Source organism: Rhinoderma darwinii, chromosome 3 (assembly GCF_050947455.1).
Source record: "Rhinoderma darwinii isolate aRhiDar2 chromosome 3, aRhiDar2.hap1, whole genome shotgun sequence".
In the NCBI taxonomy this organism is placed as follows: Eukaryota; Metazoa; Chordata; class Amphibia; order Anura; family Rhinodermatidae; genus Rhinoderma; species Rhinoderma darwinii.
The window spans coordinates 279,229,771-279,255,454 of record NC_134689.1 but is presented as its reverse complement, the minus strand read 5'-3'; the positions used below and the strand labels follow the sequence as shown (position 1 = coordinate 279,255,454).

The window sequence follows — 25,684 nt, the reverse complement described above, 5'->3', positions numbered from 1 at the left end:
ATCCTATCATGTGTGATACTGTCTGCTGGGCCACTGTATCTAATCCTATCATGTGTGATACTGTCTGCTCAGCCACTGTATCTAATCCTATCATGTGTGATACTGTCTGCTCAGCCACTGTATCTAATCCTATCATGTGTGATACTGTCTGCTCAGCCACTGTATCTAATCCTGTAATGTGTGATACTGTCTGCTGGGCCACTGTATCTAATCCTATCATGTGTGATACTGCCTTCTGAGCCACTGTATCTAATCCTATCATGTGTGATACTGTCTGCTCAGCCACTGTATCTAATCCTGTCATGTGTGATACTGTCTGCTGGGCCACTGTATCTAATCCTATCATGTGTGATACTGCCTTCTGAGCCACTGTATCTAATCCTATCATGTGTGATACTGTCTGCTCAGCCAATGTATCTAATCCTAGCCATAGTTTATAGGGTCGTAGTGCTATAGATATGCTATGCTGTCTCATATACACACTTTTTTTTGGGCGGACACATATGTATTGGGGCTATTTCCCTGACATTTTAAGCCCTGAGGGTATGTTCACACGGCAGCGTCTGTTACGGCTGAAATTACGGAGCTGTTTTCAGGAGAAAACAGCACCGTAATTTCAGCCGTAATGGCATGTGCAGGCGTTTTTCGCTGCGTCCATTACGGACGTAATTGGAGCTGTTTTTCTATGGAGTCCATGGAAAACGGCTCCATTTACGTCTGAAGAAGTGACAGGCACTTCTTTGACGCGGGCGTCTTTTTTACGCGCCGCCTTTTGACAGCGGCGCGTAAAAAAAAATGACCGTCGGCACAGAACATCGTAAGACCCATTCAAATGAATGGGCAGATGTTTGCCAACGCTTTTGAGCCGCATTTTCGGATGTAATTCAATGCTAAAACGCCCGAATTACGTCCGTAAATAGGGTGTGTGAACCCAGCCTTAGTGACGCCCCTGGCTGCTAGTGCTGCATTGTTGGGTCACTTAGGAGACCCAGCGATGCAACTGAAAGCTGCGATCCGCCGGGCATGAGAAGTTTGTGGGGGGGGGGGGGCCCAGTAAGAATTTTTGCATCGGGGCACATGAGCCTTTAGCTACGCCCCTGCCCACCCCTGTATATAGTGCTCCACATATAGTCCACCACTGTATATAGTGCTCCACAGATAGTCCACCCCTGTATGTAGCCCGCCTGTAGATATAGCCCACTACTGTATATAGTGCTCCATAGATTGCCCACTCCTGTATATAGCCCCCTGTAGATATAGCCCACCCTTGTATATAGTCCCCCTGTAGAGATAGCCCATCCCTATATATAGTATCCCACAAATAGCTCCCCCTATAGTGCTCCACAGAAAGCCCACCCCTGTATATAGCCCTCTGTAGATATATCCCACCCCTGTATATAGTGCTCCACATATAGTCCACCCCTGTATATAGTGCTCCACAGATAGCCCACCCCTGTATATAGCCCCCTATAGATATAGCCCACCCCTGTATATAGTGCTCCATAGATTGCCCACCCCTGTATATAGCCCTCCTGTAGATATAGCCCACCCCTGAATATGGTGCTCCATAGATAGCCCATTCCAGTATATAGCCCCCCCCTGTAGATAGACACCCCCTGTAGATAAAGCCCCCCATAAAAAGTCCCCCCGTAGATAAAGTCCCCCCGTAGATAAAGTCCCCCTTGTAGATAAAGCCCCCCTGTAGATACAGCCACACACTTTTTTATTACAATAACAAAAACAAAATTATTCAAACTCACCTTAATCCCGTTCCCACGCCGGCCGGCAGCAATGGAGACCTGCTCTCTTCTGCGCAGGTCTCCTGGGGGTTGAACGAAGCGTCTATGAAAGGCACTGATTGGCTGGGCAGGATGACTTTGCCTGTCATTCAGCGCCTTTCAGCGACAGAAGCGCAACTCGTACAAAAGAGCTGAATGGACGGGCACGGAACGTACCCGGCCATTCATGCTTCTAATTGTACCTGTGTCCTATAGACACAGGTACAATTATAGTGCAGGAGGAGGTGGCGCTGGCGCCGGCGCCCCCCTCTAAGTTGCGCCCTGGGCACATGCCCTGTCTGCCCCCCATAGCTACGCCCCTGGAGGAAGGTCAGGAGGACTTAATGCACATTTGTTTGCCGGCCTATCAATAATTATGAAACTGACATATTTCTCAATGTATTTTTTAATGGCGAGCAAGCACGCACCAAATACAGATGTGTCCTCTCTTAACTTATATCTAAAACCGAAATACCCCGAGATGTATGGAGTCAGATCTTAAACAAATATGTAAAGAAAAAGCATACACCTCCAATGGAAGCCATCCTTCAGCCATCTGTCACATATAGGCTCCCATGTTTAAAAAATATTTATGTTTACATTAACTTTTTTTTACCAGATGCTTGTGACAGATGTCTTTGATGAAAGCCATCCGTTGACTATCCGTCACCCATAGACTCCCATGTTAAAAAAAAACGCATATGTCAACGTATACTTTTTTTTTACCGATGGTGTGAGATTGTATTGAATTGGTATCTTGAAAACTTGTATAACTTAACGCAATTAAAAAAAAGCTATGGGTGGATGCATCTGTAGCCTAGCTGCCTAAACACGAGCAGTATAATCGGCCGTGTTTTTAACAACCGTCACACAGCTGCATTAATGTACTATTATGGGGCTATTCACATGGCCGTTATTTTAACGGACCGTGTGAACAGCCTGTAAAAAAAATGAGACAAGCCTGTAACATCTGTGAAATCAGGTCCAATGTGGCTGCAAATCGGCCGTGATTTGACACCCGTTCTTGTGAATAAGCCCTCAACGTTAATTTTAATTCAAAGCACCATTCACCAGTTAATATTTTTTTTATGGAATTCTACTGGGTTTGCTCTGGGCTCACATTATTCCCCTCCCAAAATTTTAAAAAAGTACGTGTGTGTGTGTGTGTTCGTGTGTGTGTGTTCGTGTGTGTGTGTTCGTGTGTGTGTGTTCGTGTGTGTGTGTTCGTGTGTTCTCCACGGATGATATGTTAGATAATAAGCTTCACTGGGGAAAAGACTGGTGAGTACGAATACAGTAATATATTTCTGGAAAATGTTTCTGGTACGGTTTATCCGCGCGGGATAAATAACGAAATAATTTTGTAGTTCAGGCCGCTACGGACGCGGCAATACCAATTATGTGTAGCTTATTTGTTTGTTTATCTATTTTTATTAATAATAAAGGACTGATAAGGGAAAAAGGGGGATTTTTACTTTTATGACTTTTCAAACTTTTATTTTCTTATTTTTACACAACTTTTTTTTACTTTTTTTTTACTTTTTTACTTTGTCCCACTAGGGGACTTGCGTAGTGCAGTGTATTAGAGCTGTCAGCTACTCACTGACAGCAAGCATAGTGGGTCCTGACTTAGGACCCACTAGGCTTCCGTCCATGGCATAGCCGGACTCCATTGTTATGCGTCTGGTTGTCATAGCCACCATCGCCGGCCGCTATCGTGTAGCGGGCCGTCGATTGTGGTTTAACCCCTAAAAACCGGCGATCGCTATTAAACGCGGCTTTTAAGGGGTTAATCAGCTGTAGGAGCTGCGGCAACTGCTGTACGAGACAGCAGCTGTCACAGCTCCTGTATGTGTCGGGAAGCCGTTACTCCCGTGACGTACTATTAGGTCATGGAGCGCGAATGATACAGCTACCATGACCTAATAGTACGTCCAGGAGCGGGAAGGGGTTAATTAAAAATAAGGGTCACAATCCGACCATTCAAAAAAAATAAAAAATACATATCATCATTAGAGAACCCTTTTAAATGAATGATTGTCCATCCGCCAACTATCCTGCTAAAATTCAGTCTGTGTGTTGGAGGGTCTTTCTGAAACCACCGCCTTGGGCATTAACAGAGCTTGTCCTGCTGTTGTTTGCAGAATTTTATGATTTCAAAATTAATGTCCTACTTGGGGAAGTTTTAATGTCTCTCTATATTTCAAAACCCCCCAATTTTCCCATAACTGGGCTCCGAGTCTCACTACTTCAATTTTCAGCCTCCTCAATGTAGCCAATAACTTAGTCCTGGGCTAATAAACCCTTATCTGATAGAAACTGAATGATATACCCACCTGAAGTAAAGTCACACACTGAACTGAGGTTTTCTGTAACAAAATAGCCTCAGTTGTATGCTGTCTTGCAGCTTTTATGTGGTCATTCAATACCCTCCTGAAGTTTATTATACATGATCTAGCATAGAGGTACAGTATATCTATATTTGTAGATACATATTTTATTTTAAGAGATCCAATTTTCTCACAGCAAATTCAATTATTTACCTAGCTTATGCTTTTTCACAAAAAAAAATGTATGTAATAAATCTGTCAGACTTGACATTTTCTTTCCATGGCCCATGCTATGCTTTTAGCGGTATAGCTTCTATAGTCTTGCTGTATGAGAATGAAGATAATCACTCCATTTTCACAGTATTTAAACTGATAAGAGGATAATGTCATATCTCCTTGTAATCTATTTTCACATTATGCATTTATAAATCTTCAATCACATTTTCTCTTTAATGTATTTTTTTTATTTCTTCGAAACGTTGCCATTTTATTTTGATGGTCTCTGGATAGCCAATTATTTTTGCCCTTAGGGAAATACATTTGTGTGTTCCAAGTAATATTTAACCATAATAAATATATACACAGTATGTATAAAAATGTTTATGATAAAAACCTAATTTAACCAGTTAGTGACCACCCATAGGTGTGTTTATGGCGGTCACTAACAGGCTTTATTCTGATGCAGTAGCCTTTTTAAAGAGCTGCATCAGAATAAAGCAGTTCCGCTGGAAGGAGTAAAAGCTCCCTGGTCTCAGCTCCCGGAGGTAGCTGAGGGCTACGAGCAGACCTGCTCTAGCGGACAAGATCGCAATCCGCATCGATCCCGCCCATTTATCCCCTTAGATGCGGGGGTCAATAGCGACCACCGCATATAAGTAGTTTTAGAGGGAGGTTGCTCACTCTCTCACCTCATCGGCACACCCATGATGCGATTGTGGGTGTGCCGATGGTTTTTATGGCAGCCGGGGGCCTATCAAAGGCCCTCAGGTCTGCCTTTAGTGATAGGCACAAATACACTGCAATACAGAAGTTTTGCAGTGTATTATAAAAGCCATTATAAAAGCCATCAAATGATCGCAAACTAAAGTCCCCTAGTGGGACTAAAAGAAAAGTAAAAAAAAAATGTAATAAAGTTAATAAATAAAAATCCCAAGTAAAAGAAAATTAAAAAAATCCTATTTCCCTTACAAAATGCTTTACTATGAAAAAACTATTTTTTTAAATAAAAGTAACACATATTTGATACCGCTGCATCCGTAATGACCCCAACTATAAAACCTTTGCATTGTTTAACCTGCACAATGAACCCTGTAAAAAATAAAATAGAAAATTATGCCATAATTGCTGTTTTCTGTTCATTCTGCCTTCCAAAAAATGTGATAAAAAGCTATCAAAGTTGTATATACTCCAAAATGATACCAATAAAAATGAAAAGTCGTAAAACATAAAAAAAACTATATACATTTGGTTTTGCCCCAATCGTAGCGACCCACTGAATAAAGCTATTATGTTATTTATACCACATAGTAAACAACGTCAATTTAAGACGCAAAAAATAATGGCAAAATTTCTGGGTATTTTTTTTATTATCCCCCGAAAAAGTTAATAAGAATCAATAAATGATATGTATCGCAAAATGGTGCTATTAAAAAATACAACTTACAGCTATGTAGACAGAAAAATAAAAAGTTATAGCTCTTTGAATGAGACGATGAAAAAAAATGAAAAATTTGCTTGGTCATTAAGGCATAAAATAGCTTTGGTATTAAGGGGTTAAATAATATGTCATTTTCTGATGGTACATTCCCTTTACTATGGTGCTGGACGTTGGCACAGGAAGTAGGGGCATGTGTTTCTGATCAGACTCCTGCATGAGGCCTATTACATACACATTTAGAACTAGTAGTCTACAAGTATAGGATTAGGACCAAGCAACTTGAGGGGGTTTTACACTGGGCGATTATCGTGCAGATGAGCGTTCATATAACGCTCGTTGCCGATAATTGCCCTGTGTAAACAGGGGGAACGATCAGCAGATGAACGAGCAAACGCTCCATCATCTGCTGATTGCATAGTTTAAAAAAAGTTAAATATTATCGTTGTCGGCAGAACATCTCCTTGTGTAAACAGGGAGACGCACTGCCGACATGATAATAATGTATGGGGACGAGCGATCGGAGAAACGAACACTCATCCCCATTTATAGCTCCGTGCGCCAGGAGCAATCGAGCGCCAAGCAACGATGTCTCATTGATCGGCGCTCGCTGCGCTGGCCTATTGTTGGCCAGTGTAAAAGGCCCTTTAGAACGTAGCCACTTTTTTTTTCACTTGTTTCTATTTTTTTGTGAGGTATAACATGTATCAAAAGACCTAAACATTCATTAGATTGTTTTTATTCAAATGCTTTATGCAAACAAAAAATGTTTTAGAAGATAATTATAATCAGAGACCTATGTTAGAAATAAGAATCCTAAAAAAAAATATGTTATTTAAATGAAGTTAAAAAAGACCAAGTGTAATTAAATAATCCAACAATGGTATAAATTTCCTCTTGGTAAGAATTGTTTTACTGTATATACCATTATTTGTAGTATAACAATTAGCCTTGTTGCCTTGCAGGCCTGGTGTCATGGGTGTGATACTATACCCAGTAGATTATTTTCATTCTCCCCCTTGTATAAATGAGTTTCTTAGTTCCCATGATCCAAAGTTCATGTGTGGGTTTCTTTGCATATGTGGTAGAAAAATTAGATTTTAGCAAGGCAGAAGTAAGGACCAATATGTGTGAGGATACTTTCATGACAGTACAAGCAAGGTATAACTAAAGAATATAGGATAGAAATAAACCAATATTTTATGTTGGTGACTGAAAGAACAAGTATTCTACTGAAAATGTTTGAAAAATAATCACAGAAAATATATAAGCTGTATAGTGATTTACAGAATTGTTGAGGAATTCCTTGAAGAAGTTACTAGATTAAAAACTTCAGCTGTTGACATTTCACAGGACTGCACCTCTATCTATATTGAGTTTGGTGACATTTTCAGTTTAAGATTTTACTTGTATAGAATTAAAAAAAACAAATTACAAAAAGTCAATATACAGGGTGGGCCATTTATATGGATACACCTAAATAAAATGGGAATGGTTGGTGATATCAACTTCCTGTTTGTGGCACATTAGTATATGGGAGGGGGGAAACTTTTCAAGCTGGGTGTTGACCATGGCGGCCATTTTGAAGTCGGCCATTTTGTATCCAACTCTAGTTTTTTCAATGGGAAGAGGGTCATGTGACACATCAAACTTATCGAGAATTTCACAAGAAAAACAATGGTGTGCTTGGTTTTAACGTTACTTTATTCTTTCATGTGTTATTTACAAGTTTCTGACCACTTATAAAATGTGTTCAAAGTGCTGCCCATTGTGTTGGATTGTCAATGCAACCCTCTTCTCCCACTCTTCACACACTGATAGCAACACCGCAGAAGAAATGCTAGCACAGGCTTCCAGTATCCGTAGTTTCAGTTGCTGCACATCTCGTATCTTCACAGCATAGACAATTGCCTTCAGATGACCCCAGAGATAAAAGTCTAAGGGGGTCAGATTGGGAGGCATTTCTTCTGCGGTGTTGCTATCAGTGTGTGAAGAGTGGGAGAAGAGGGTTGCATTGACAATCCAACACAATGTGCAGCACTTTGAACACATTTTATAAGTGGTCAGAAACTTGTAAATAACTCATGAAAGAATAAAGTAACGTTAAAACCAAGCACACCATTGTTTTTCTTGTGAAATTCTCGAAGTTTGATGTGTCAAATGACCCTCTTCCCATTGAAAAAACTAAAGTTGGATACAAAATGGCCGACTTCAAAATGGCCGCCATGGTCAACACCCAGCTTGAAAAGTTTCCCACTCCCATATACTAATGTGCCACAAACAGGAAGTTAATATCACCAACCATTCCCATTTTATTTAGGTGTATCCATATAAATGGCCCACCCTGTACATCAGTCACATATGGAATTGCTGCTTAAATTTACACATATGCCTTTATTCAAGGTAGAGAAGGGCAATAGATGTATAGAAGGCAACCATCATATACAAATTAGAATTCTCTAAATGAAAAAGACCTAGAGAACAATGAACTTGAATAAACTTCAACAATAATATATTTGGACATTCGTAGATTGCTTTAAAAAATTTAAATGTAAGGTTGTAAAGAGGAAATGTGAAGAAGAGAAGAAAAGAAGGTTGTGGTAGTAGCGGTTTGATTATATGTAGTCGGGCATAGAAAGAGACGTAATGTAGGCAAAGGTAGTGTAAGTGCCAGTGTGCAGGGTAGTCGCAGAAAGATGAAACAAAGACCAGGATGGATAATTGTTTATTCCCAGTAATGAATCAACGGGTTGGTTCCTGTTATACCTCCCAACTTTGTAGCAAGTATATTGAGGAAGGGTAAATTTCTCAAATATAACTTGTATTTTTTCCCATAAAAATGGAATAACAATATCGTTGTGTATGATAATATATTGCATATACAGCCTGCGTATTCGGCTTGATGAGTATAGGATAGATGTTCCCAGAATGAGTAAAGCAGGGTAGTTTAGGATCATAGGGTTGTACATCGGTATCCTGTCAATCCCCAGACTAAATTTCTTCCCTCTCTGTTGACCTCCGTCTCAGGAGAAATTGTTCTAATACTAAGACTTTTATGATACAAGCTGCAGATATGAGAGAAAGATTTCTAGATAGAGGATATCCGAATCATGTTCTGAGGGATGCCTTCATCAATGCAATTTAAACCAAACGAAGTGACCTACTAAAACCCAAAGAAAAAAAAACTTTACTGACTAATTCCACTAAATTCAGCAAAAAACCTTTGGGGTTAAAATGCTCACTATATCACTTTATGAATTCCTTGAGGGGTGTAGTTTGCCAAATGGTGTCATTTAGGGGTGTTTCCACTGTTTTGGCACTACAAGACCTCTTCAAACCTGACATGTGCCTAAAATATATTTAAATAAAAAGGAGACCCCAAAATCCTCTAGGTGCGCCTTTGCTTCTGAGGCATGTGCTCCAGTCCATTACCACGCTAGGGCCACATGTGGGATATTTTTAAAAACTGCAGAATCTGGGCAATAAATATTGAGTTGCATTTCTCTGGTAAAACCTTTTATGTTACTGAAAAAAAATGGATTACAATGCATTTTCCGACAAAAAAAAGAAATGAGATAATGTCCCCTCTATTTTGCTTTAATTCCTCTGAAACACCTAAAGGGTTAAGAAACTTTCTAAATTCTGTATTGAATACTTTGAGGGGTGCAGTTTTTAAAATTGGGTGACTTATGGGGTTTTCTAATAGATAAGGCCCTCAGAGCCACTTCACAAATGAACTGGTACCTATAAAAATAGGTTTTGGAAATTTTCTTGAAAATGTGAGAAATTGCTGCTAAAGTTCTAAGCCTTGTAGCGTCCTAGAAATATAAAAGGAGATTCATAAAACGATGCCAACATAAAGTAGGCATATGGGAAATGTTAATTAGTAACTATTGTGTGTGGTATTATTATCTGTCTTACAAGCAGATACATTTAAATTTTGAAAAATGCAAATTTTCTCTAAAGTTTGGTGATTTTCACAAACAAATATTGAATTTATTGATCACATTTTTCCACTAACAAAGTACAGTATGTCACGAGAAAACAATCTCAGAATCGCTTGGAGAGGTAAAATCATTCCCAAGTTATTACCACATAAAGTGACACATGTCAAATTTGGAAAAATTGGCTGCATCCACAAGGCCAAAACAGGCTGGGTCCTGAAGGGGTTAAATAAACATTCCTTGCTTCAGTGTATTAGTTCCTAGGAACTCTGGGGGGAATTTATTAACCTTTCTTTTCCAGTTCTCTGGCATAAAAAAAGTCGCAAAAGGTCACAATTTGAAGTGAAAATTGTGACTTTTGGGCATTTTACGCCACCCTCGCCACTTTTGAAAAGGGGGCAGGGTTTAACACAAGGGGTGGGGTCACCACGATCTGACAGATTTATGGCAGAAAGATTTAATAAATTATAGCGGTAATGTGTACCTGCTCCTACCTGGCGTAGATTTCACTTTGTGGGCCATACTCTGTGGAATGTACTCTGTGTCGGCCCGTACCTAGCCTCCCCTGATGAGACTACCAACCCCCCTTCCCCTTCGGACCATAAAATAAGATAAAAAAATGGACTCCCCTCACAGCTCTGCTTCTCATTACCGGGTACCCTTAGGCTTCCACTGCAGGCTGTGACCCATACAAGGTACAGTACTGACGCCGAGCAGTGTCAGGATGCTATATGTGACTCAGCACTCAGGGCATTGAGTGCTGTGTCACAAATAAGGCCCTGCAGTGAGAGCCCAAGGGCACCCGGTGGGGAGAAGCGGAGCAGTGAGCATATATTTTTTACATTTTATTTATGATCAGGAGGGGAGGATTGTGGACACGGTCATAGGAAGTGTTGGTGCATGACCAGCTGAAAATGCAACACTTTTATTAAGAGGCGATCACATCTTACTCCAGCGAACTGTTAAAGACCGGTGTATGAAATGCCAATCTTAATAAATCTCCCCCTATATGCTGCCACTGCAACATTTGATTGAACAAGAAATTCTACAGCCTTGTTTCTAGTTCTGTTTATGTCAACTATGGTTCAACCATGAGTGTGTGTCAAGTGCATCTTTGTGTTGTAAATAATAACATTTTGTGTAGTAAGTGGAAAGATAGTTCATGTTGAGTTGTCATTTTTGACTTGTTATTAGCTAAACTATAAAGTGACAATACTTTTCACAGGTCTACAGGACTATAATTCAAAAATCACAGGGTACTATATTAACATTTGGAATGAAACCAAACTGTGAATATCCTCCCTTGAATACCATTTTGTATTCATGTTTTAAATAGGTTTAACATACTGTGCTGATTACTTTCTTAATATATCTTTCTAGTTATAGGAGCATAGCCAAAGAGTTAACCACTTGGAAACATTCATTTTGTTTTTTCCATCGTCGCATTCCAAAAGCCATAACTTTTTTTATTTTTACGTCGACAAAGCCAATGTGAGGGCTTGTTTTTTGCGGGACGAGTTGTGGTTTTTAATGAAACCACCATTTATTGTACCCAGACCAGAAAGATAGCTATTTAAAAATGTACTTTTATTCATTACCATTAAAAGGTATATATAGACTAAAAGGACAAACAATATGTAACAAAACAACGGGTTGTCTATCGTCACAACAACCCACAAAGAACAAGTCCTACCCACTGTATGTGTGTCACAAAGATGACGCAAAAGCAAAAGGGTGTATGTCTATTCAATAAACACCACTTCAATGGACCTCAATATTTAGAAAAATATAAGGAATCAAACTACATCAATAGTGAAAAAAGGGTGGATCTTACCAGACTTATGCGTGGATTCAGCATTTATCTTTCACTGTGGTTGATGACAGAAGGCTCAGAGGCTCTTTCACAAGTCTGTAAATGAAGAAACAGTAACAACTATCCCTATCTCACCCTACTTCTAGGAGAACAACACGACAGATATTACTTCTAGGAGAATAACACAACAGATATTACTTCTAGGAGAACAACACAACAGATATTTAGTCCTGTAAGGGCCCAGTCACACGAAAGTGAATAACGTCCATGTTCTTTGCATGGAAATCACGCGCAGCACACGGACCCATTGATTTCAATGGGGCCGTTCACACATGCGTGAGTTTTCACGCAGCGAGAGTCCACTGCGTGAAACTCACTGCATGTCCTATATTGGTGCGTTTTCACGCACCTACGCGCCCATTGAAGTCAATGGGTGTGTGACAACCACGCACCGCACACGGGTGCACATCCGTGTGCGGTGCATGACGTGTGCATCAATTCGATTAAAAAAAAAAAAAAGTGCTTTGCGAGTACGTGAATTACACATGCCACTCGCAAAGCACATTGATGCATAACGCAACACATCGCCAGTTATTGGCTGCAGCACTCACGTGTATCGACGGGCACATCTTCACTACAGCACAGTATATAATGAATGCATTCTCCTTGAAGATCAGGTTGTGTACAGAATAGTCCATCTATGTCCCAGGTACAAAGGTGCCAGCTGTTGAAGCTCACAAGAAGAGATCATTGTACATACTGTGGTATTTTCCTATTATATCTGTTAGCATGTTGTGACTATATATAATGTATATGTAACTTTTATTCAAAATACCATATTTACCAAAGGCATGCATTGGTCTCTTGTGTACTTACAGGTTGCACCTATGGACTATTGCTGTAAAGCATAGGTGTATGATACTGTATTTTTATTATTGAAGATAGGCATGATCATTACATTGACAATGATTTGCATTTATCCTTATTAATCCTGTGCGAATGTTTATTTGGTTAGTTACTTCTTTTTAAATGAAATCTTACAGCGCTCATATCTGTTTTACTATAGCAATACTTTCACGCTGGGGGAAGTGGGTTAAAGAAGAATTTCCTGGAGAAGAGCCAAGACCTACAGTCATTGAAATATGCTCTCAGCCTCTACACTCAAACTACTGATGCTTTGATAAAAAAATTTATAGAAACGCAGACATCTCAAGGTAAGTGTGAATCATTTATATTCTTCCTAGTAATTAAAATCTGCGGCATCTAGTAAAGATATGGAGATAAACAACAGAGTTTAGAGCAATTCTGGACTTTCTCTTTTTATTAGCATCCAGTAAATAATGGGAATTATCATTAATGAATAGGCAGATCTCTTGAAAATGTGGTCTAAAAGTGTTTTATGGTCTTTATCTCCAGGAAACATTAAAATTATTTTCCAAACAAATTGGAAGCTGTTACGGCCAAAAGAGAGATAAGGGAATTGTTCCTCGTTGTTGAAATTAGTAAGACATGTTAATTGCTGAAAAGGATATATTCCCTACATAGTTTACCTTACTTGTAATAAATCCTCAGAGAGTGTAAAATGGGCCTTGAAATGATCAAGTGTCTTGGGCGTGGGTGCTGAGAATACAGCCAAACTGCAAAGTCACATCAACAAAGTAGTAGGAGGAAACATTTCAGAGCTAGCACATTGCATGATAATTTTGGCGCAACTTGCTTCTCCTGTTACACATTTCTTTTCCTTATGCCACTTACATATATACATATATGTAAGTTAAGTACATATGGCGTACATATATATACACCATATTTTGTTAAAAAAAAATCATGTTTATAGTAAATTTAGAGCATTTTTCTCATAACAACTCCCTTTTTTCAAGGTACAGAAGGTGTAAAAAGTGTCTAAAACTCAATTTGGCGCTCACCATTTACATTTTTCTGGTGCAATTTGGGACAATTGTGTGTGACTGATGTCTTATCTGGTTAAAGCGCTTTTATAAATGTCTGCTATCAGGCTGCTCTTAAAATATAGAAAGTGCTTCTAATTCTACTTAATAGGACAGATCATTAAAGTACAATTCAGTTGTTTTGGTACGGTAAAATGTTATGTTTTGCTATTGGTTTATTTGGCTTGCATTTACCTTCATACAATAGTTTTTGTTTTGCTGTGCTTTTAACTTGATTTCAATGGTAATACTTCCATTGCTAATGGTTTCCACTTGTCTCCGTTCCATAAGATTTCCGTTTTTTTTTGCGGAAACTATAGTGCATTCGACTACGCTATTGATTCGGCCAAAAAACGGAAACCTTATAGAACGGAGACAAACGGAAACCATTTGCAATGGAAATGTTACCATTAAAATCAATGGTAATACAAACAGAAAGCTATGGTTTCCATTTGGTTTCCGTTCATGGGTTCCCCTAATGGAATGGTCTAACGCAGGGGACTCAAACACGCGGCTCGCGGGCTGCATGCGGCCCATGAGGCTGTCATTTGCGGCCCGTGGGACACAGAGCCACTAATATAGGCTCTTTTTCGGGACTTTGTGGAATCCCCTGATACCGCTGTCCATATATGGACAGAGCCGGAGTCCGGGCAGAGCGCTAATATAGGCTCTGCTTGGGACTCTGGCTCTGGTATTTGCCCTGACATCACTGTCCATATTTGGACAGTGATGTCAGGAGCAGGGCTGGAGTCACAGGCAGAGTGCTAGAAGCGGCTCTGCTCCGGGACTCCAGCTCGGGGAAAGCCCCTGACATCACTGTCCATATATGGACACTGATGTCAGTGGCTGCCCCAGAGTTCCGTAGAAGAGCCTATACTAGTGCTCTGCTCTGGGACACCGACTCTGGGATTGTCCCTGACATCACATTCCGGTTCAGGAGGATCCCCTGACGTCACTGTCTATGGATAGTGACGTCAGGGGCTCCTCAAGCAGAGGAATCCCCAGCTAAAGCGTCTGCAATGCTCTGGCAGGGGATTCCACTTCTAGAGGGAGTGGCCCTATCTACAAGGGTTGTGTGTGGCATTATCTAAAAAGGGCACTGTAGCAGCATCTACAGAGAGCACTATGGCAGTATCTACAGAGGGCACTGTGGCAGTATCGACAGAGGGCACTGTGGCAGTATCGACAGAGGGCACTGTGGCATTATCTAGGGGGTGGCATCTACAGAGGGCAATGTGGCATTATCTATAGAGGGCACTGTGGCATTATCTATGGGTGGGTGTGCAGCAGTATCTACAGAGGGCACTGTGGCAGTATCTACAGAGGTCTCCGTGGCACTATATAAAAAGTGGCTACCCAATCTTGACATTCGTGTGTCTGCCAACTGAGCCACCGGACTGCATTTAGCGTCACTTTAACTGGAAAACTGCGTAGTTGAAATAAGCACATGGAGAAAACTCGCAAATTTCCGTTACGTTTAAACCAAGCGCTATTATTATAGTAATGTAGTATTATTCTATTAGTTCAAATAACTAAATGCTTAACAATAATTTTGTATTGTATCAAACTTGAAAGTAATGTGGCCCGTCAACTTCAAATTTTTTCTATCTGTGGCCCACTTACCTGGCCGAGTTTGAGACCCCTGGTCTAACGGAACCCATTAACGGAATCCCGATGCAGATGTGAATGAAGCCTAATGCCTTTATATTGTACTCAATCACTCCACTGTCTTTTTTCAATCTGGAGGATACTATAAGATGTAACTGGAGCATTAGAATGAGGCAGAGTTTAGGTAAAGTATTCGGTTTAGCCTTAAGACCGCCTACTCACTATTCTTTCTTCAAAGATATTGTTCATATAGTTGTAGTACAGAAACATAGTCAAGACGAGAGAAAAATATGATCAATATCTCCAAGGGCACAACATGGATATGTGTTTTCCCCCGTTTTCAATTTTCTTCAAATTTTACTTTTTGAATATAACATTGTGAAAGAGATTTAAACTGAGTGAAAACAACTAGTGGCTCATTCATTTAGAGAAGCAGTGCTGATCTGGGCATATGGACCGGCACCAATTACCATTTGCTGACATGTCTATATGACATTTTAGGAAATGACTTTGGCTAGATTTCCCCATTAAGTGCATCTTTGCTGATTAGTTGATTTACTCAACTAATTACCTTCCATTAGTTATCCCAGAAGCATTTTTTTTTTCTTAATTTGGGATAGTGCTCATTCGATATATGATATATTTTACTGCTTTTCATGCAATGTGGATCAAACAGCATTACCTTCGTATGGATGACAATACATTTCTGAATTGTTATGCACCAAATAACAAGTGTCTCTAACGGATCGGATGAGTGCATTTAACCTGGTTTACATGCTCACAAGTAAAATTAAGCATATAATATATTGAACAAAAATATTTACAAAAGTAAATATTTTCAATAGTAACTAAGGCTCTGCCGGGTTTCTGTCACAGTGTCTATTGTTTTATCGGAAAATATAGCGCAGCGTGCTGCACTATTTTTTTCCAGCAAAAACAAAGGAATCTGCGATGGGGGCTCCTAGTGGAGCCTCCGACGCAGATATGAACAGAGCCTTATAGGTAAGACAAAAGACAGCTAATATAACGCTCGCCAATAATATGGAGTTAAAAGCAGTGAGTGAAAAAGGCAGCCGTAAACGTCCCTTTTGTTCCTTCTGAATGGAGGAAATGCGATAAAGATCTCAATACATTCACAACGGACAAAAAATATATACAGTATGTTTCCCTTCAGGGGGGTCATACTATTGATTCTGTCACTTGAATATATTTTTGATATACAGTAGTAGAAAAAGTTTGGTACAATGATATCAATCATAGTACCTAGGATCTTCATTTGACAAATCTTCTATCCGAGGAAGTTTGTCTCTTGTGGATTGAAATGCCAAAGTAGAGCTTTAATTTTCCAATATGTTTCCATGAGCGTCACCATCATCAAATCCCAAGACTTGTCTAAGTATTTTTTTTACCTCTGAAGGAGATTTGCTAGACAATAATATACAATGTTATTATATTTGTTATGTTAGCCTAGTGTCGCTCCTGTCAAAAAAATCCATATGTTAACGTTACAGCGCCAGAGGAACTTTTTACATTTTTTAGTTAAAGGACCCTCTCTGTTTCTTGCTACTGTTGATATAAGTGCAGCTTACATTTTTGTAGAAAGCTACCTGAACTATAATGTTGTTATTATTATATTATTATTATTATTATTATTATTATTATTAATAATAATAATAATAAAGAAGGCTACAATAATAATAAATAATAGTTTGCTAAATATACAGATTTTGGTGATCCATATCTTTAGTACAGAGCACTGATCTTCTAGTCCACAGTAACACTGTTAGGCTGTATTCACACTAGCTTTTTTTCTTTTTTTTACATTTTTTATTGAAGAATGTAGGTTTTAAATCCCCAATGATTGTCTTCAATTAGTCTCTATTTTATAACGTTTCACTTTTGTTTTTTTTGTGTGTGATTAGAAAAGCATAGACCTCTATCTCCTTGGTTCTCACTCTTTTTCTATTGGAGCCTCACCAACCTGAACATGGGCATGCTTTTGCCTCACCACTGTGGTCGAAGTCCATTCCAGTAAAACCTTAACATAAGCAGAATAGGAGCTAGTTATGTTGCTGAACCAGAACAACCAGTGTGGACCGCCTCACAATTTGAGAAGCACTATGCAATGCTATTTTCCCACCATGTGAAGGGATGGTGTTTCCATAGGATTTGCTTGAATTGTGGGGATACAACAGATTTTCCCTACACAGCGGCACTCCCATCCGCTTGCCTTGCAGAGAACTATTACAATATAGGCTCATCTTGAGAAGAATTGTGCTACACTGTTTGTCCTCCATTCAGAGGCGGGTATATCTCTAGGATATGCCTGATTGGTCGGGGTATGACAGATTTTCCCTGCATAGTGGCACTCCCATCCGCTTACCTTGCAGAGAGCTACAATAGGGCCCTACTGACTTGAATGGAACTGTGTTGCTATTCTTTGCACAGTGGGTGGATGGGCACCATGCTGTGTAGCGATAAAACAGTACGGGCATCTGCCCCTTTGATCAGATGATTGGAATAGTTCACAAAGGTTGAACACCCCCCCCCCATTATGAAGTGATATGCTTCCATTTTGATATGTTAAAAATAGATGAAACAAAGATCCATCAGAAATGAAAGCCTTGACTCTAGTGTGACAAAAAAAATTATAACATTTTTGTTTTTTATTTGTAAATGTAACTTTTATTATTTTGTTTTTTCAAAATGTTGATTATTTTATGTAAAATAATATTATTGTTAAAAACACATCACAGCTTTGTAACCTAGGAAATTAAAGTAATAATGATAACGGCATTTCAACTATAAAGCACAAGGGTTTCCTTGACAACTTTCATCACAGTAATAAGCGGTCATATTTACTTAAATTAGTACTTGTCATGTGGAGAAATATAGAAGGACTCTTTTATATGAGGAGATTTAAATTGAATATTGCTTGCTATTTAGCTATTACAATATATTTTGCAACTGACACTGTTATGTCTCGGAGTGTAATTTTGAGCTCTGAATAGTTTCAAGTACTCCTTTGTACATTTATTGCATGTGAGACATTTTTAAAGATATAAGGACTGTGTACACTTGTGTCGATGCTTCTATTTATAATGGAGGCTATGATGCTGTGCGAGATCCATTGTGTGACAAATCTGAACAGTGATTATAAATCAATGGGGTCCATCTGGGTTCTGTCAAGGTTTCCTTCATTGTGAGGGCAAGTACAGCGCTGCATGCTTCTCTATTCTTGCCGTCAAAAGTGGCGGATACCTAAACGGTGTCCCCAACAGAGGCTCGTCGTTCAAGTCTGGAATTAGCTACGTTTATATGTTGTATTTATTTGATTATTAGTCACTCTTAAACAATTGGTGTTTTAGTGTTAGATGCATTGAATCAATACCATATATTGGTTTACCATAGAGGTTTTCTGACCCCTTAAAATCTAAAGGATCCATAATGTTAAAAAAAAAGAAAATTTGTAATATGCTAATCATTGAAATTCCATTCCGTTTTTGACCCATCAGCACTGAAATCATCTGCTGCAGAGATCACATGTGAATAGAGGAAAAGTCTTTGAACTGCCACATTGAAGGACCCCAGTACTAATCGCTCCATTATAGAAAGAAAACTGCTTTAAGGCTTGGTTCAGACAGGGTCTTTTTTTTTTAATTTGTTTTTAGTGGCGTTTTGTAAATTGGGTCCTTTTGTATATCTTCAGACTTTTGAAAGCTATCTTAACAATACTATGAAGACTACTGAGAAAACGCCATACCTTCAGCATGCTGCGTTTTGAAAAAATTACCAATGACCCCAAAAACACCCTAAAAAATCCAGATGTTTGTAAACATATTCAACATTTGCGATAAACTCTCAGCAAACATCTGGCCACAGTTTCAAAAAAAAAAAAAAGCCCTGCAAAATGCAGTGAAATCTGTGTGTGAAAGAGCCCTAACATTTCTGTCCTTTATATTTCGCTTCTGTCTTGACCCGAAGATGTTAAGAACATTATAAATAGCTTGTATAATTCAATTACAATTTTATTGTTTCCAGGTGCAAATAATGTAGAGTAACACTGTAGAACACAACATATAGAGTATAAAATGTTGCAGTATATGGGGAGTAGGGAGTGTCGCATTCACCTGTGCCGTATTTATAATGTTTCTGGCGACAACTTTTTTGCACTTTTTTGTTACATTACAGTTTTCTCTTTGTGGGCTTTTCATAAGTTTACCTCATTTGTAAAGTACATGCAACATTTTCTACTTTAAAAAAAATAACCTGTTGACCAGCTAAGAGCCAGTTCACACCTGGAGTATACTGGAGAAGGGACTTGTTCACCTCATGTTGAGGCTAGGTTCATACTAGTGTCAGCCCATTAGTTTTCTTTTACAAAAAAAAGTTTTCGTTTTTTATCAGCTAATTTGAGATCCTTTTTCTACAGGCATCATAAAATGTACCATGGGCTTTGTGCACAACTATATTATTCCCATTTCTATGACTGAAATAAAACATTGAAACGTTTCTGCTAACTAATAGCATTTTTTATACTGGTTGTCCAATTAGTTGATATCAGTTGCAAATTAAATGCAAAGAGTAAAAGCCCTAATGATGTTATCAATGTTTCTCTTGTAACATTTATCAGATTTGACCTGTAGTGAATGATTGCATTAAATTCTGAGGGTTCTTCAAATGTTGTCAACGTATTGCACCTCTACATATTCAGCAGGAAAAGTAGTTTGCATAAGTGAGAAAGATCTGTCAAATATTTACAGCTGTTTTTGCTCCGTGAGACATTGACCTAAGGGAAATGACAACAAGTGATTTAAAATACAGCAGATACATACATAGAAGCTGCATCTTGCGCTCAGAGACGAATCCGTCAGGTCAGCGGGACTGATGGCTCCGGTGACAGCGGGACCGGCGTGTCTCTGACATGCAGCATCCACCGGTTATCGATGACATCTAAATCATAGACTTAGATGTCATCGATAACAGGTGGATCCCACTGTCAGTTCCGCTGACCTGACGGATTTGGGTTTGAGTTCAAACTAAATCAATCAGATGGAAATCTAAATCTTTTTAAAAATAGAGACCCCCAAATCTCCACTAATTGCAAATTTTGCAATTTTCAATATGTTCACACGGCATAATTTGGAGGCTTAACAAAATAAAACTGACGCGTACAGATGTGTCCTCCCTTAACTTATATCTTAGCTCAACATATCTTGAGATGTGTGCCGCAAGATGTTAAACAAACATGTAAAAGAAAACCTATACCTCCAACAGATGCCTCCAACGAATAGACCCCAATGTAAAAAAAAAAAAAGGATACTTTTTTTACTGGATGGCTGTGACGGATGCATATAGATTCCCATATTTAAAAAAGAACAAAAAACATATACATTAACGTACACGTTTTTTTACCGGAAGGCGCAAGATTGTATTGAATTGGTAACATGTCAAATAATATAACATAACGCAATTCAGGAAAAGTTAAGGGTGGACACATCTGTCAAAAACACACTTTTTTTTAAACTGTTTTTCAATGAATATGTGCATTTTGATTTGTTTTCTGCGTTTTAAGAGTATTTTTTGCCTCCTAATGAATTCAATAGAATACACAGCACATAAAACGCACCAAGATATTGGCATGCTTCTTGTTTTACTCTATTTTTCATAGGTAAAACATGCCAAAATGCACGTCAAAAATACGCCGTGTGAACAGGACCTAATTGTTAAATACATTTTTGCCACATTCCGAGGCACCCACAATAAAACTCATCCACAAAATATAGACCGTTTCATCTATCATTATCAGAAACACAGTGTTATATATTGCAAGAGGCACCTTTAATTACTCCTTTCATGTAAAATATTAGCATAATGTCAAGACTTAGCAAAGGAGGTTTTATTAGGAATGTTACAGAAAAAACACCGGCTGCTCCCAGTGAAGGTCTTAAACAGAATTGCTTTGGCTTTGTACATTGACAGCTTCCCATCAGAGCTGCCTTTGTGCATATTAATGAGCAGTTTAGACCTGTTGTGTATCTTACAAGCTCTATACAGTGCAGTGGGGCGCTCGGCTATGTGACATATTGTAGTGTGACCAGGGCTGGACAAAACCACAGGTGCTACCGTGTGCCAGAAACCTTGTGGCAACAGGAAAATTATAGCAGAAAAATAGTTTAGCACTCGGTAATGTGTTTACAATGGCTGAATTGGCAATGCAGGAGTTAATAGCAACAGCTCAGGGGAAGCCATTTTTCTTTTCGAGCAGGTGTTAACACAGTTCCTGTCCAATGCATATACAAGTAGAGCACTGTATATTTTACTGCAGTGACGGTATAACCTAGTGGGGACAACTCTGCAAAATATATATGATGAGGTCACAGAATAGTTCTGAGCATGTGTCAATTCGAAGAATTGTACTTCAAGAATTACATTTATGCAGTCACTTCAGGAATGGATTTTGTGCCTTACCTCTCATGATACAGGTTTTTATTTTTTTAAATATACTTTAAAAACTTTAATATTCATATTTTTTTTTATCTTAAAAAATAAAAGTTCGTAAAATACTTACCAAAATGCCCTCGTCAATGATCCTTTTTAGTCTCCACTAGGGGGTTCTCACTGCATATAAATGAATGCAGCTCCCATTGAATTCAATATATAAATCTTCATCCAGTAAAATTCCCCTTGTAGTGGCTGCCAGAATTTTATCATGATGGTAAGTAGTGGATTCTAAACTGCGCATGAGATCTAATAATATATATTTATATTTCTGAGTGGGGGCTTCTGACCCCCCTAACACTTTGTTCCCAAGGGTAGATTCTAATTGCTTTAAAAGTCAAACTGTCCCTAAGTGAATCTCAAATACAGCATTGACTTCTTAAAAGAGAAGATATTTACATAGCTCACTTTTCAAATTCCAGAGACATAGAATGTTATTAGGAGAATGGGGGTCGGTCCCGTGTCCCCTATTACTGTGTGGTAGTCTTTATAAGAATATAGGAATAGATATGTAAACAATCAAACGGCCTGACACCCAACAATCAGACATTGGGGCAGATTTAGCAAGACTGGTATTTCATATGCCAATCTTAGCTTTCTGTCCCACTAGAGTAAGATGCGACCGATTTATTAACAGGCGCGCACCTCCTATTAAATCTGACGCATCTTTCTGCTGGCCATGTCCAATGACTGCGCCTGTGTGCCAACTACCCCCCCCCCCCATTAGACAGAAAATAAAATGATATTCACGTCACTGCTCTCCTTCGCTTCTCCACACCAGGTCCTCTTAGCCCCCTTAAGTATCCGCGGCTGAATCCAAGCACGTTCAGGGCCTTATATGCGACGCAGCACTCGATGTCCTGAGTGTTACGTCACTACTTGTGGGAAGTTTGTTTCAAAACTGGCATAGAAAGGTTGATAAATTCCACCCATTATCCTCCAAATTTTTATTTATTTATAACCTTTATATTGTGTTTTTTAAACCTTATAGTCCAGTTGGTAATATGTTATTTTACATACCATTCTGTGCCTCATCTGTATATGCAGAGATTCTGGTTTATGATCTGAATAATTTTATCTACCATAGGTTGTACCTGCATACTGTATATAATAACATAATATTTGAAGAGAAATCTTTTCAACATGCACTCATTGTATCAGATAAATTACTGTATGGCTGCTAACTTATGAACCAGTGACGCTGCTATCAATATGTGACATTCCTTATATATACATCATAAAACAGTTCACCCCACAGCCAACTGAGCTATTGTTTCCGTGAAAAAAACGGTAACCTAGCGAAACGGAGGCAAACTGAGACAAAAAAATACCATTGAAATCAATGCCAACGGAAACTATACTTTTCGTTTGTCTTACCGTACATCTATTCCTCTGACGGAACCGATGAACGGAAAGCTAAACGGAAGCCTAACGCTGATGTGAACAGGTCCTAATATTTCTTACTAAAAAAAAATTAATAAGTGGGTAAAAAATGATAATCTGCGGAGATTTGTTATTTTATATGATTTAATGTTTATAAACTGCCCTAAACATACCATAGACTGCATTCTAAAAACAGAATTACATTTTATTTATTGCATGTTTATTTATAGAATTGCATGTTTTTATGGTAAGAAGAGCAATTCAATCATGAAATCCACGTAGAACGGCAAATAAAATTTTGTAGAAAAAGAGGATTAAAACTACAATACAACAGCAATATTATTACATCTTTTTCAGAATTTGTTCTTGCTTAAGGAGCACTAGCCTGATTACAGTTTTTGACAAATATAGAAAATTGAGCTCCACGTCCTACATTGGTGTTCTTTATCCCATTCTACCTTGAATACTCCCTTGTATAGAGGAAATTGACGGATTGAAGGTTAAAATATTAGTAGATCATTTTTTCTTTGTGACAGAACAATATTGCAACAGCCTACACCATTATTGTGAAGTAAAAAAAAAAAAATCTCTCCACTGGTTTCATATTCCGAAGCAAAGAAGCTTTGCATTGATTTCCTCTCTATCACATGTCAGTGGAGGGGAGAAAGAGGTGAAAAAGTGCCAATGTGTAGGTACATGTAGTTGTGTATCTTATACCAGCTTTGCTTCTCTTTGTGGCTATGTTTAATTGTATAACTCTATAATGTTGCTTATAGAAATGTACAATACCTTGTAGTTCCATTTTTAGTCCCTACAAGATACAATATGCAACGATTTCTTGTTAGGCCTGTTTCACACACACACACACACACACACACACACACACACGTTTATTACTTACGTGCATTTTTCTGGAGTCTTTCAAGACCTATAGAGAAGTCTGACGTAAAAAAAAACCTTACCAAGAGCATGCTAAAATTAAAAAAAACAAAAAACATACAGCGCTTAAAGCCTTTCCTGCAAAGGTAACTTCCACTGTTGTATGGCTGCCTAAGACTACTCGCTCTCCTGGCCACATCTCCTGCCATCACTTTTAAACTTCTGGGGGAGACCCAGTCAGCTGCACAACTGGAGTTATCCTTCAATGACATACCGTTATGTTAAGAAGCACATGGGATGGCGCAATCTCAAAATTCAGCCACTTTCATGACTAAATACCCAATAGGACCTCAAAAGCAGAGTCTATCTATCTATCTATCTATCTATCTATCTATCTATCTATCTATCTATCTGTGTATGTATATATATATATATATATATATATATATATATATATATATATATATACATATATATAAGGTTTTCCAACTCCTAAAAATAATCCCCAACAGGCTCCAAATACGGTTGGGTCCAGAATTATTTGGACAGTGGCACAATCTTCATGTTTTGGGCTCTGCATCCCGCCACATTGGATCTGAAATTAAACAACTGAGATGCAATTGGAGTGTAGCCTTTAAGGTTTAATTCAAGGGGTTGAACAAAAACATCCTGTGAAACGTTTAGGAATTGCAACTATTTTTCTACACAGGCTCCTCATTTCAGGGGCTCAAAAGTAATTGGACAAATTAACATTACCATAAATAAAATTGTTTTTTTTAATACTTTGTAGAGAATCCTTTGCAAGCAATGACTGCCTGAAGTCTGGAAACCATGGACATCACCAAACGCTGGGTTTCCTCCTTTGTGATGCTTTGCCCAGCCTTTACTGCAGTTGTCTTCAGTTATTGCTTGTTTGTGGGTCTTTCTGCCTTAAGTTTTGTCTTAAGCAAGTGAAATGCAGCTCGATCGGGTTGAGATCTCGTGACTGACTTGGCTATTCCAGAATATTCCACTTCTTTGCCTTAAAAAACTCCTGGGTTGCTTTCGCAGTATGTTTTGGGTCATTGTCCATCTGTACTGTGAAGCAACGTCCAATCAACCTTGCTGCATTTGGTTGAATCTGAGCAGAAAGTATATCCCTGAACACTTAAGAATTCATCCGGCTGCTTCTGTCTTCAGTCACATTATCAATAAACACCAGTGACCCAGTGCCTTTGGCAGCCATGCATGCCCATGCCATCATACTGCCACCACCAGCTTGTGGTGTGCTTTGGATCATGAGCCGTTCCAAGCCTTCTCCATACCTTCTTCCTCCCATCATTCTGGTACAGGTTGATCTTTGTTTCATCTGTCCAATGAATGATGTTCCAAAACTGGGCTGGCTTCTCTACATGTTGTTTGGCAAAGTCTAATCTGGCCTTTCTATTTTTGAGGCTGATTAATGGTTTGCACCTTGTAGTGAACCCTCTGTATTTGCTCTCATGAAGACTTCTCTTTATGGTAGACTTGGATACTGATACACCTACTTCCAGGAGAGTGTTCTTCACTTGGGTAGATGTTGTAAATGGGTTTTACTTCACCATGGAAAGGATTCTGCGATCATCTACCACTGTTGTCTTCCGTGGACGTCCTTTTGGAGTACACGAGATCACCAGTGCGCTCATTTTTTTTTCAAGAATGTACCAAACTGTTGATTTGGCCACTCCTAACATTTCTGCTATCCCTCTGATGGATTTCTTCATTTTTTTTCTGCCTACAGATCTGTTTCACTTGGATTGAGAGCTCCTTTGATCTCATGTTGTGGGTTCACAGCAACAGCTTCCAAATGCAAATGCCACACCTAGAATA

At 38.8% G+C, this 25,684-nt stretch overlaps 1 protein-coding gene across 1 annotated transcript in view; it reads left to right on the top strand.

Moving 5' to 3' along the window:
- UNC13C (unc-13 homolog C) overlaps positions 1–25,684 on the top strand; it is a 520,481-nt gene that overhangs the window by 477,777 nt on the left and 17,020 nt on the right. Inside the window, exon 31 of the mRNA XM_075857981.1 lies at positions 12,586–12,733. Within this exon, the coding sequence (XP_075714096.1) occupies positions 12,586–12,733 (148 nt within the window). The remainder of the gene's footprint in view (positions 1–12,585; positions 12,734–25,684) is intronic.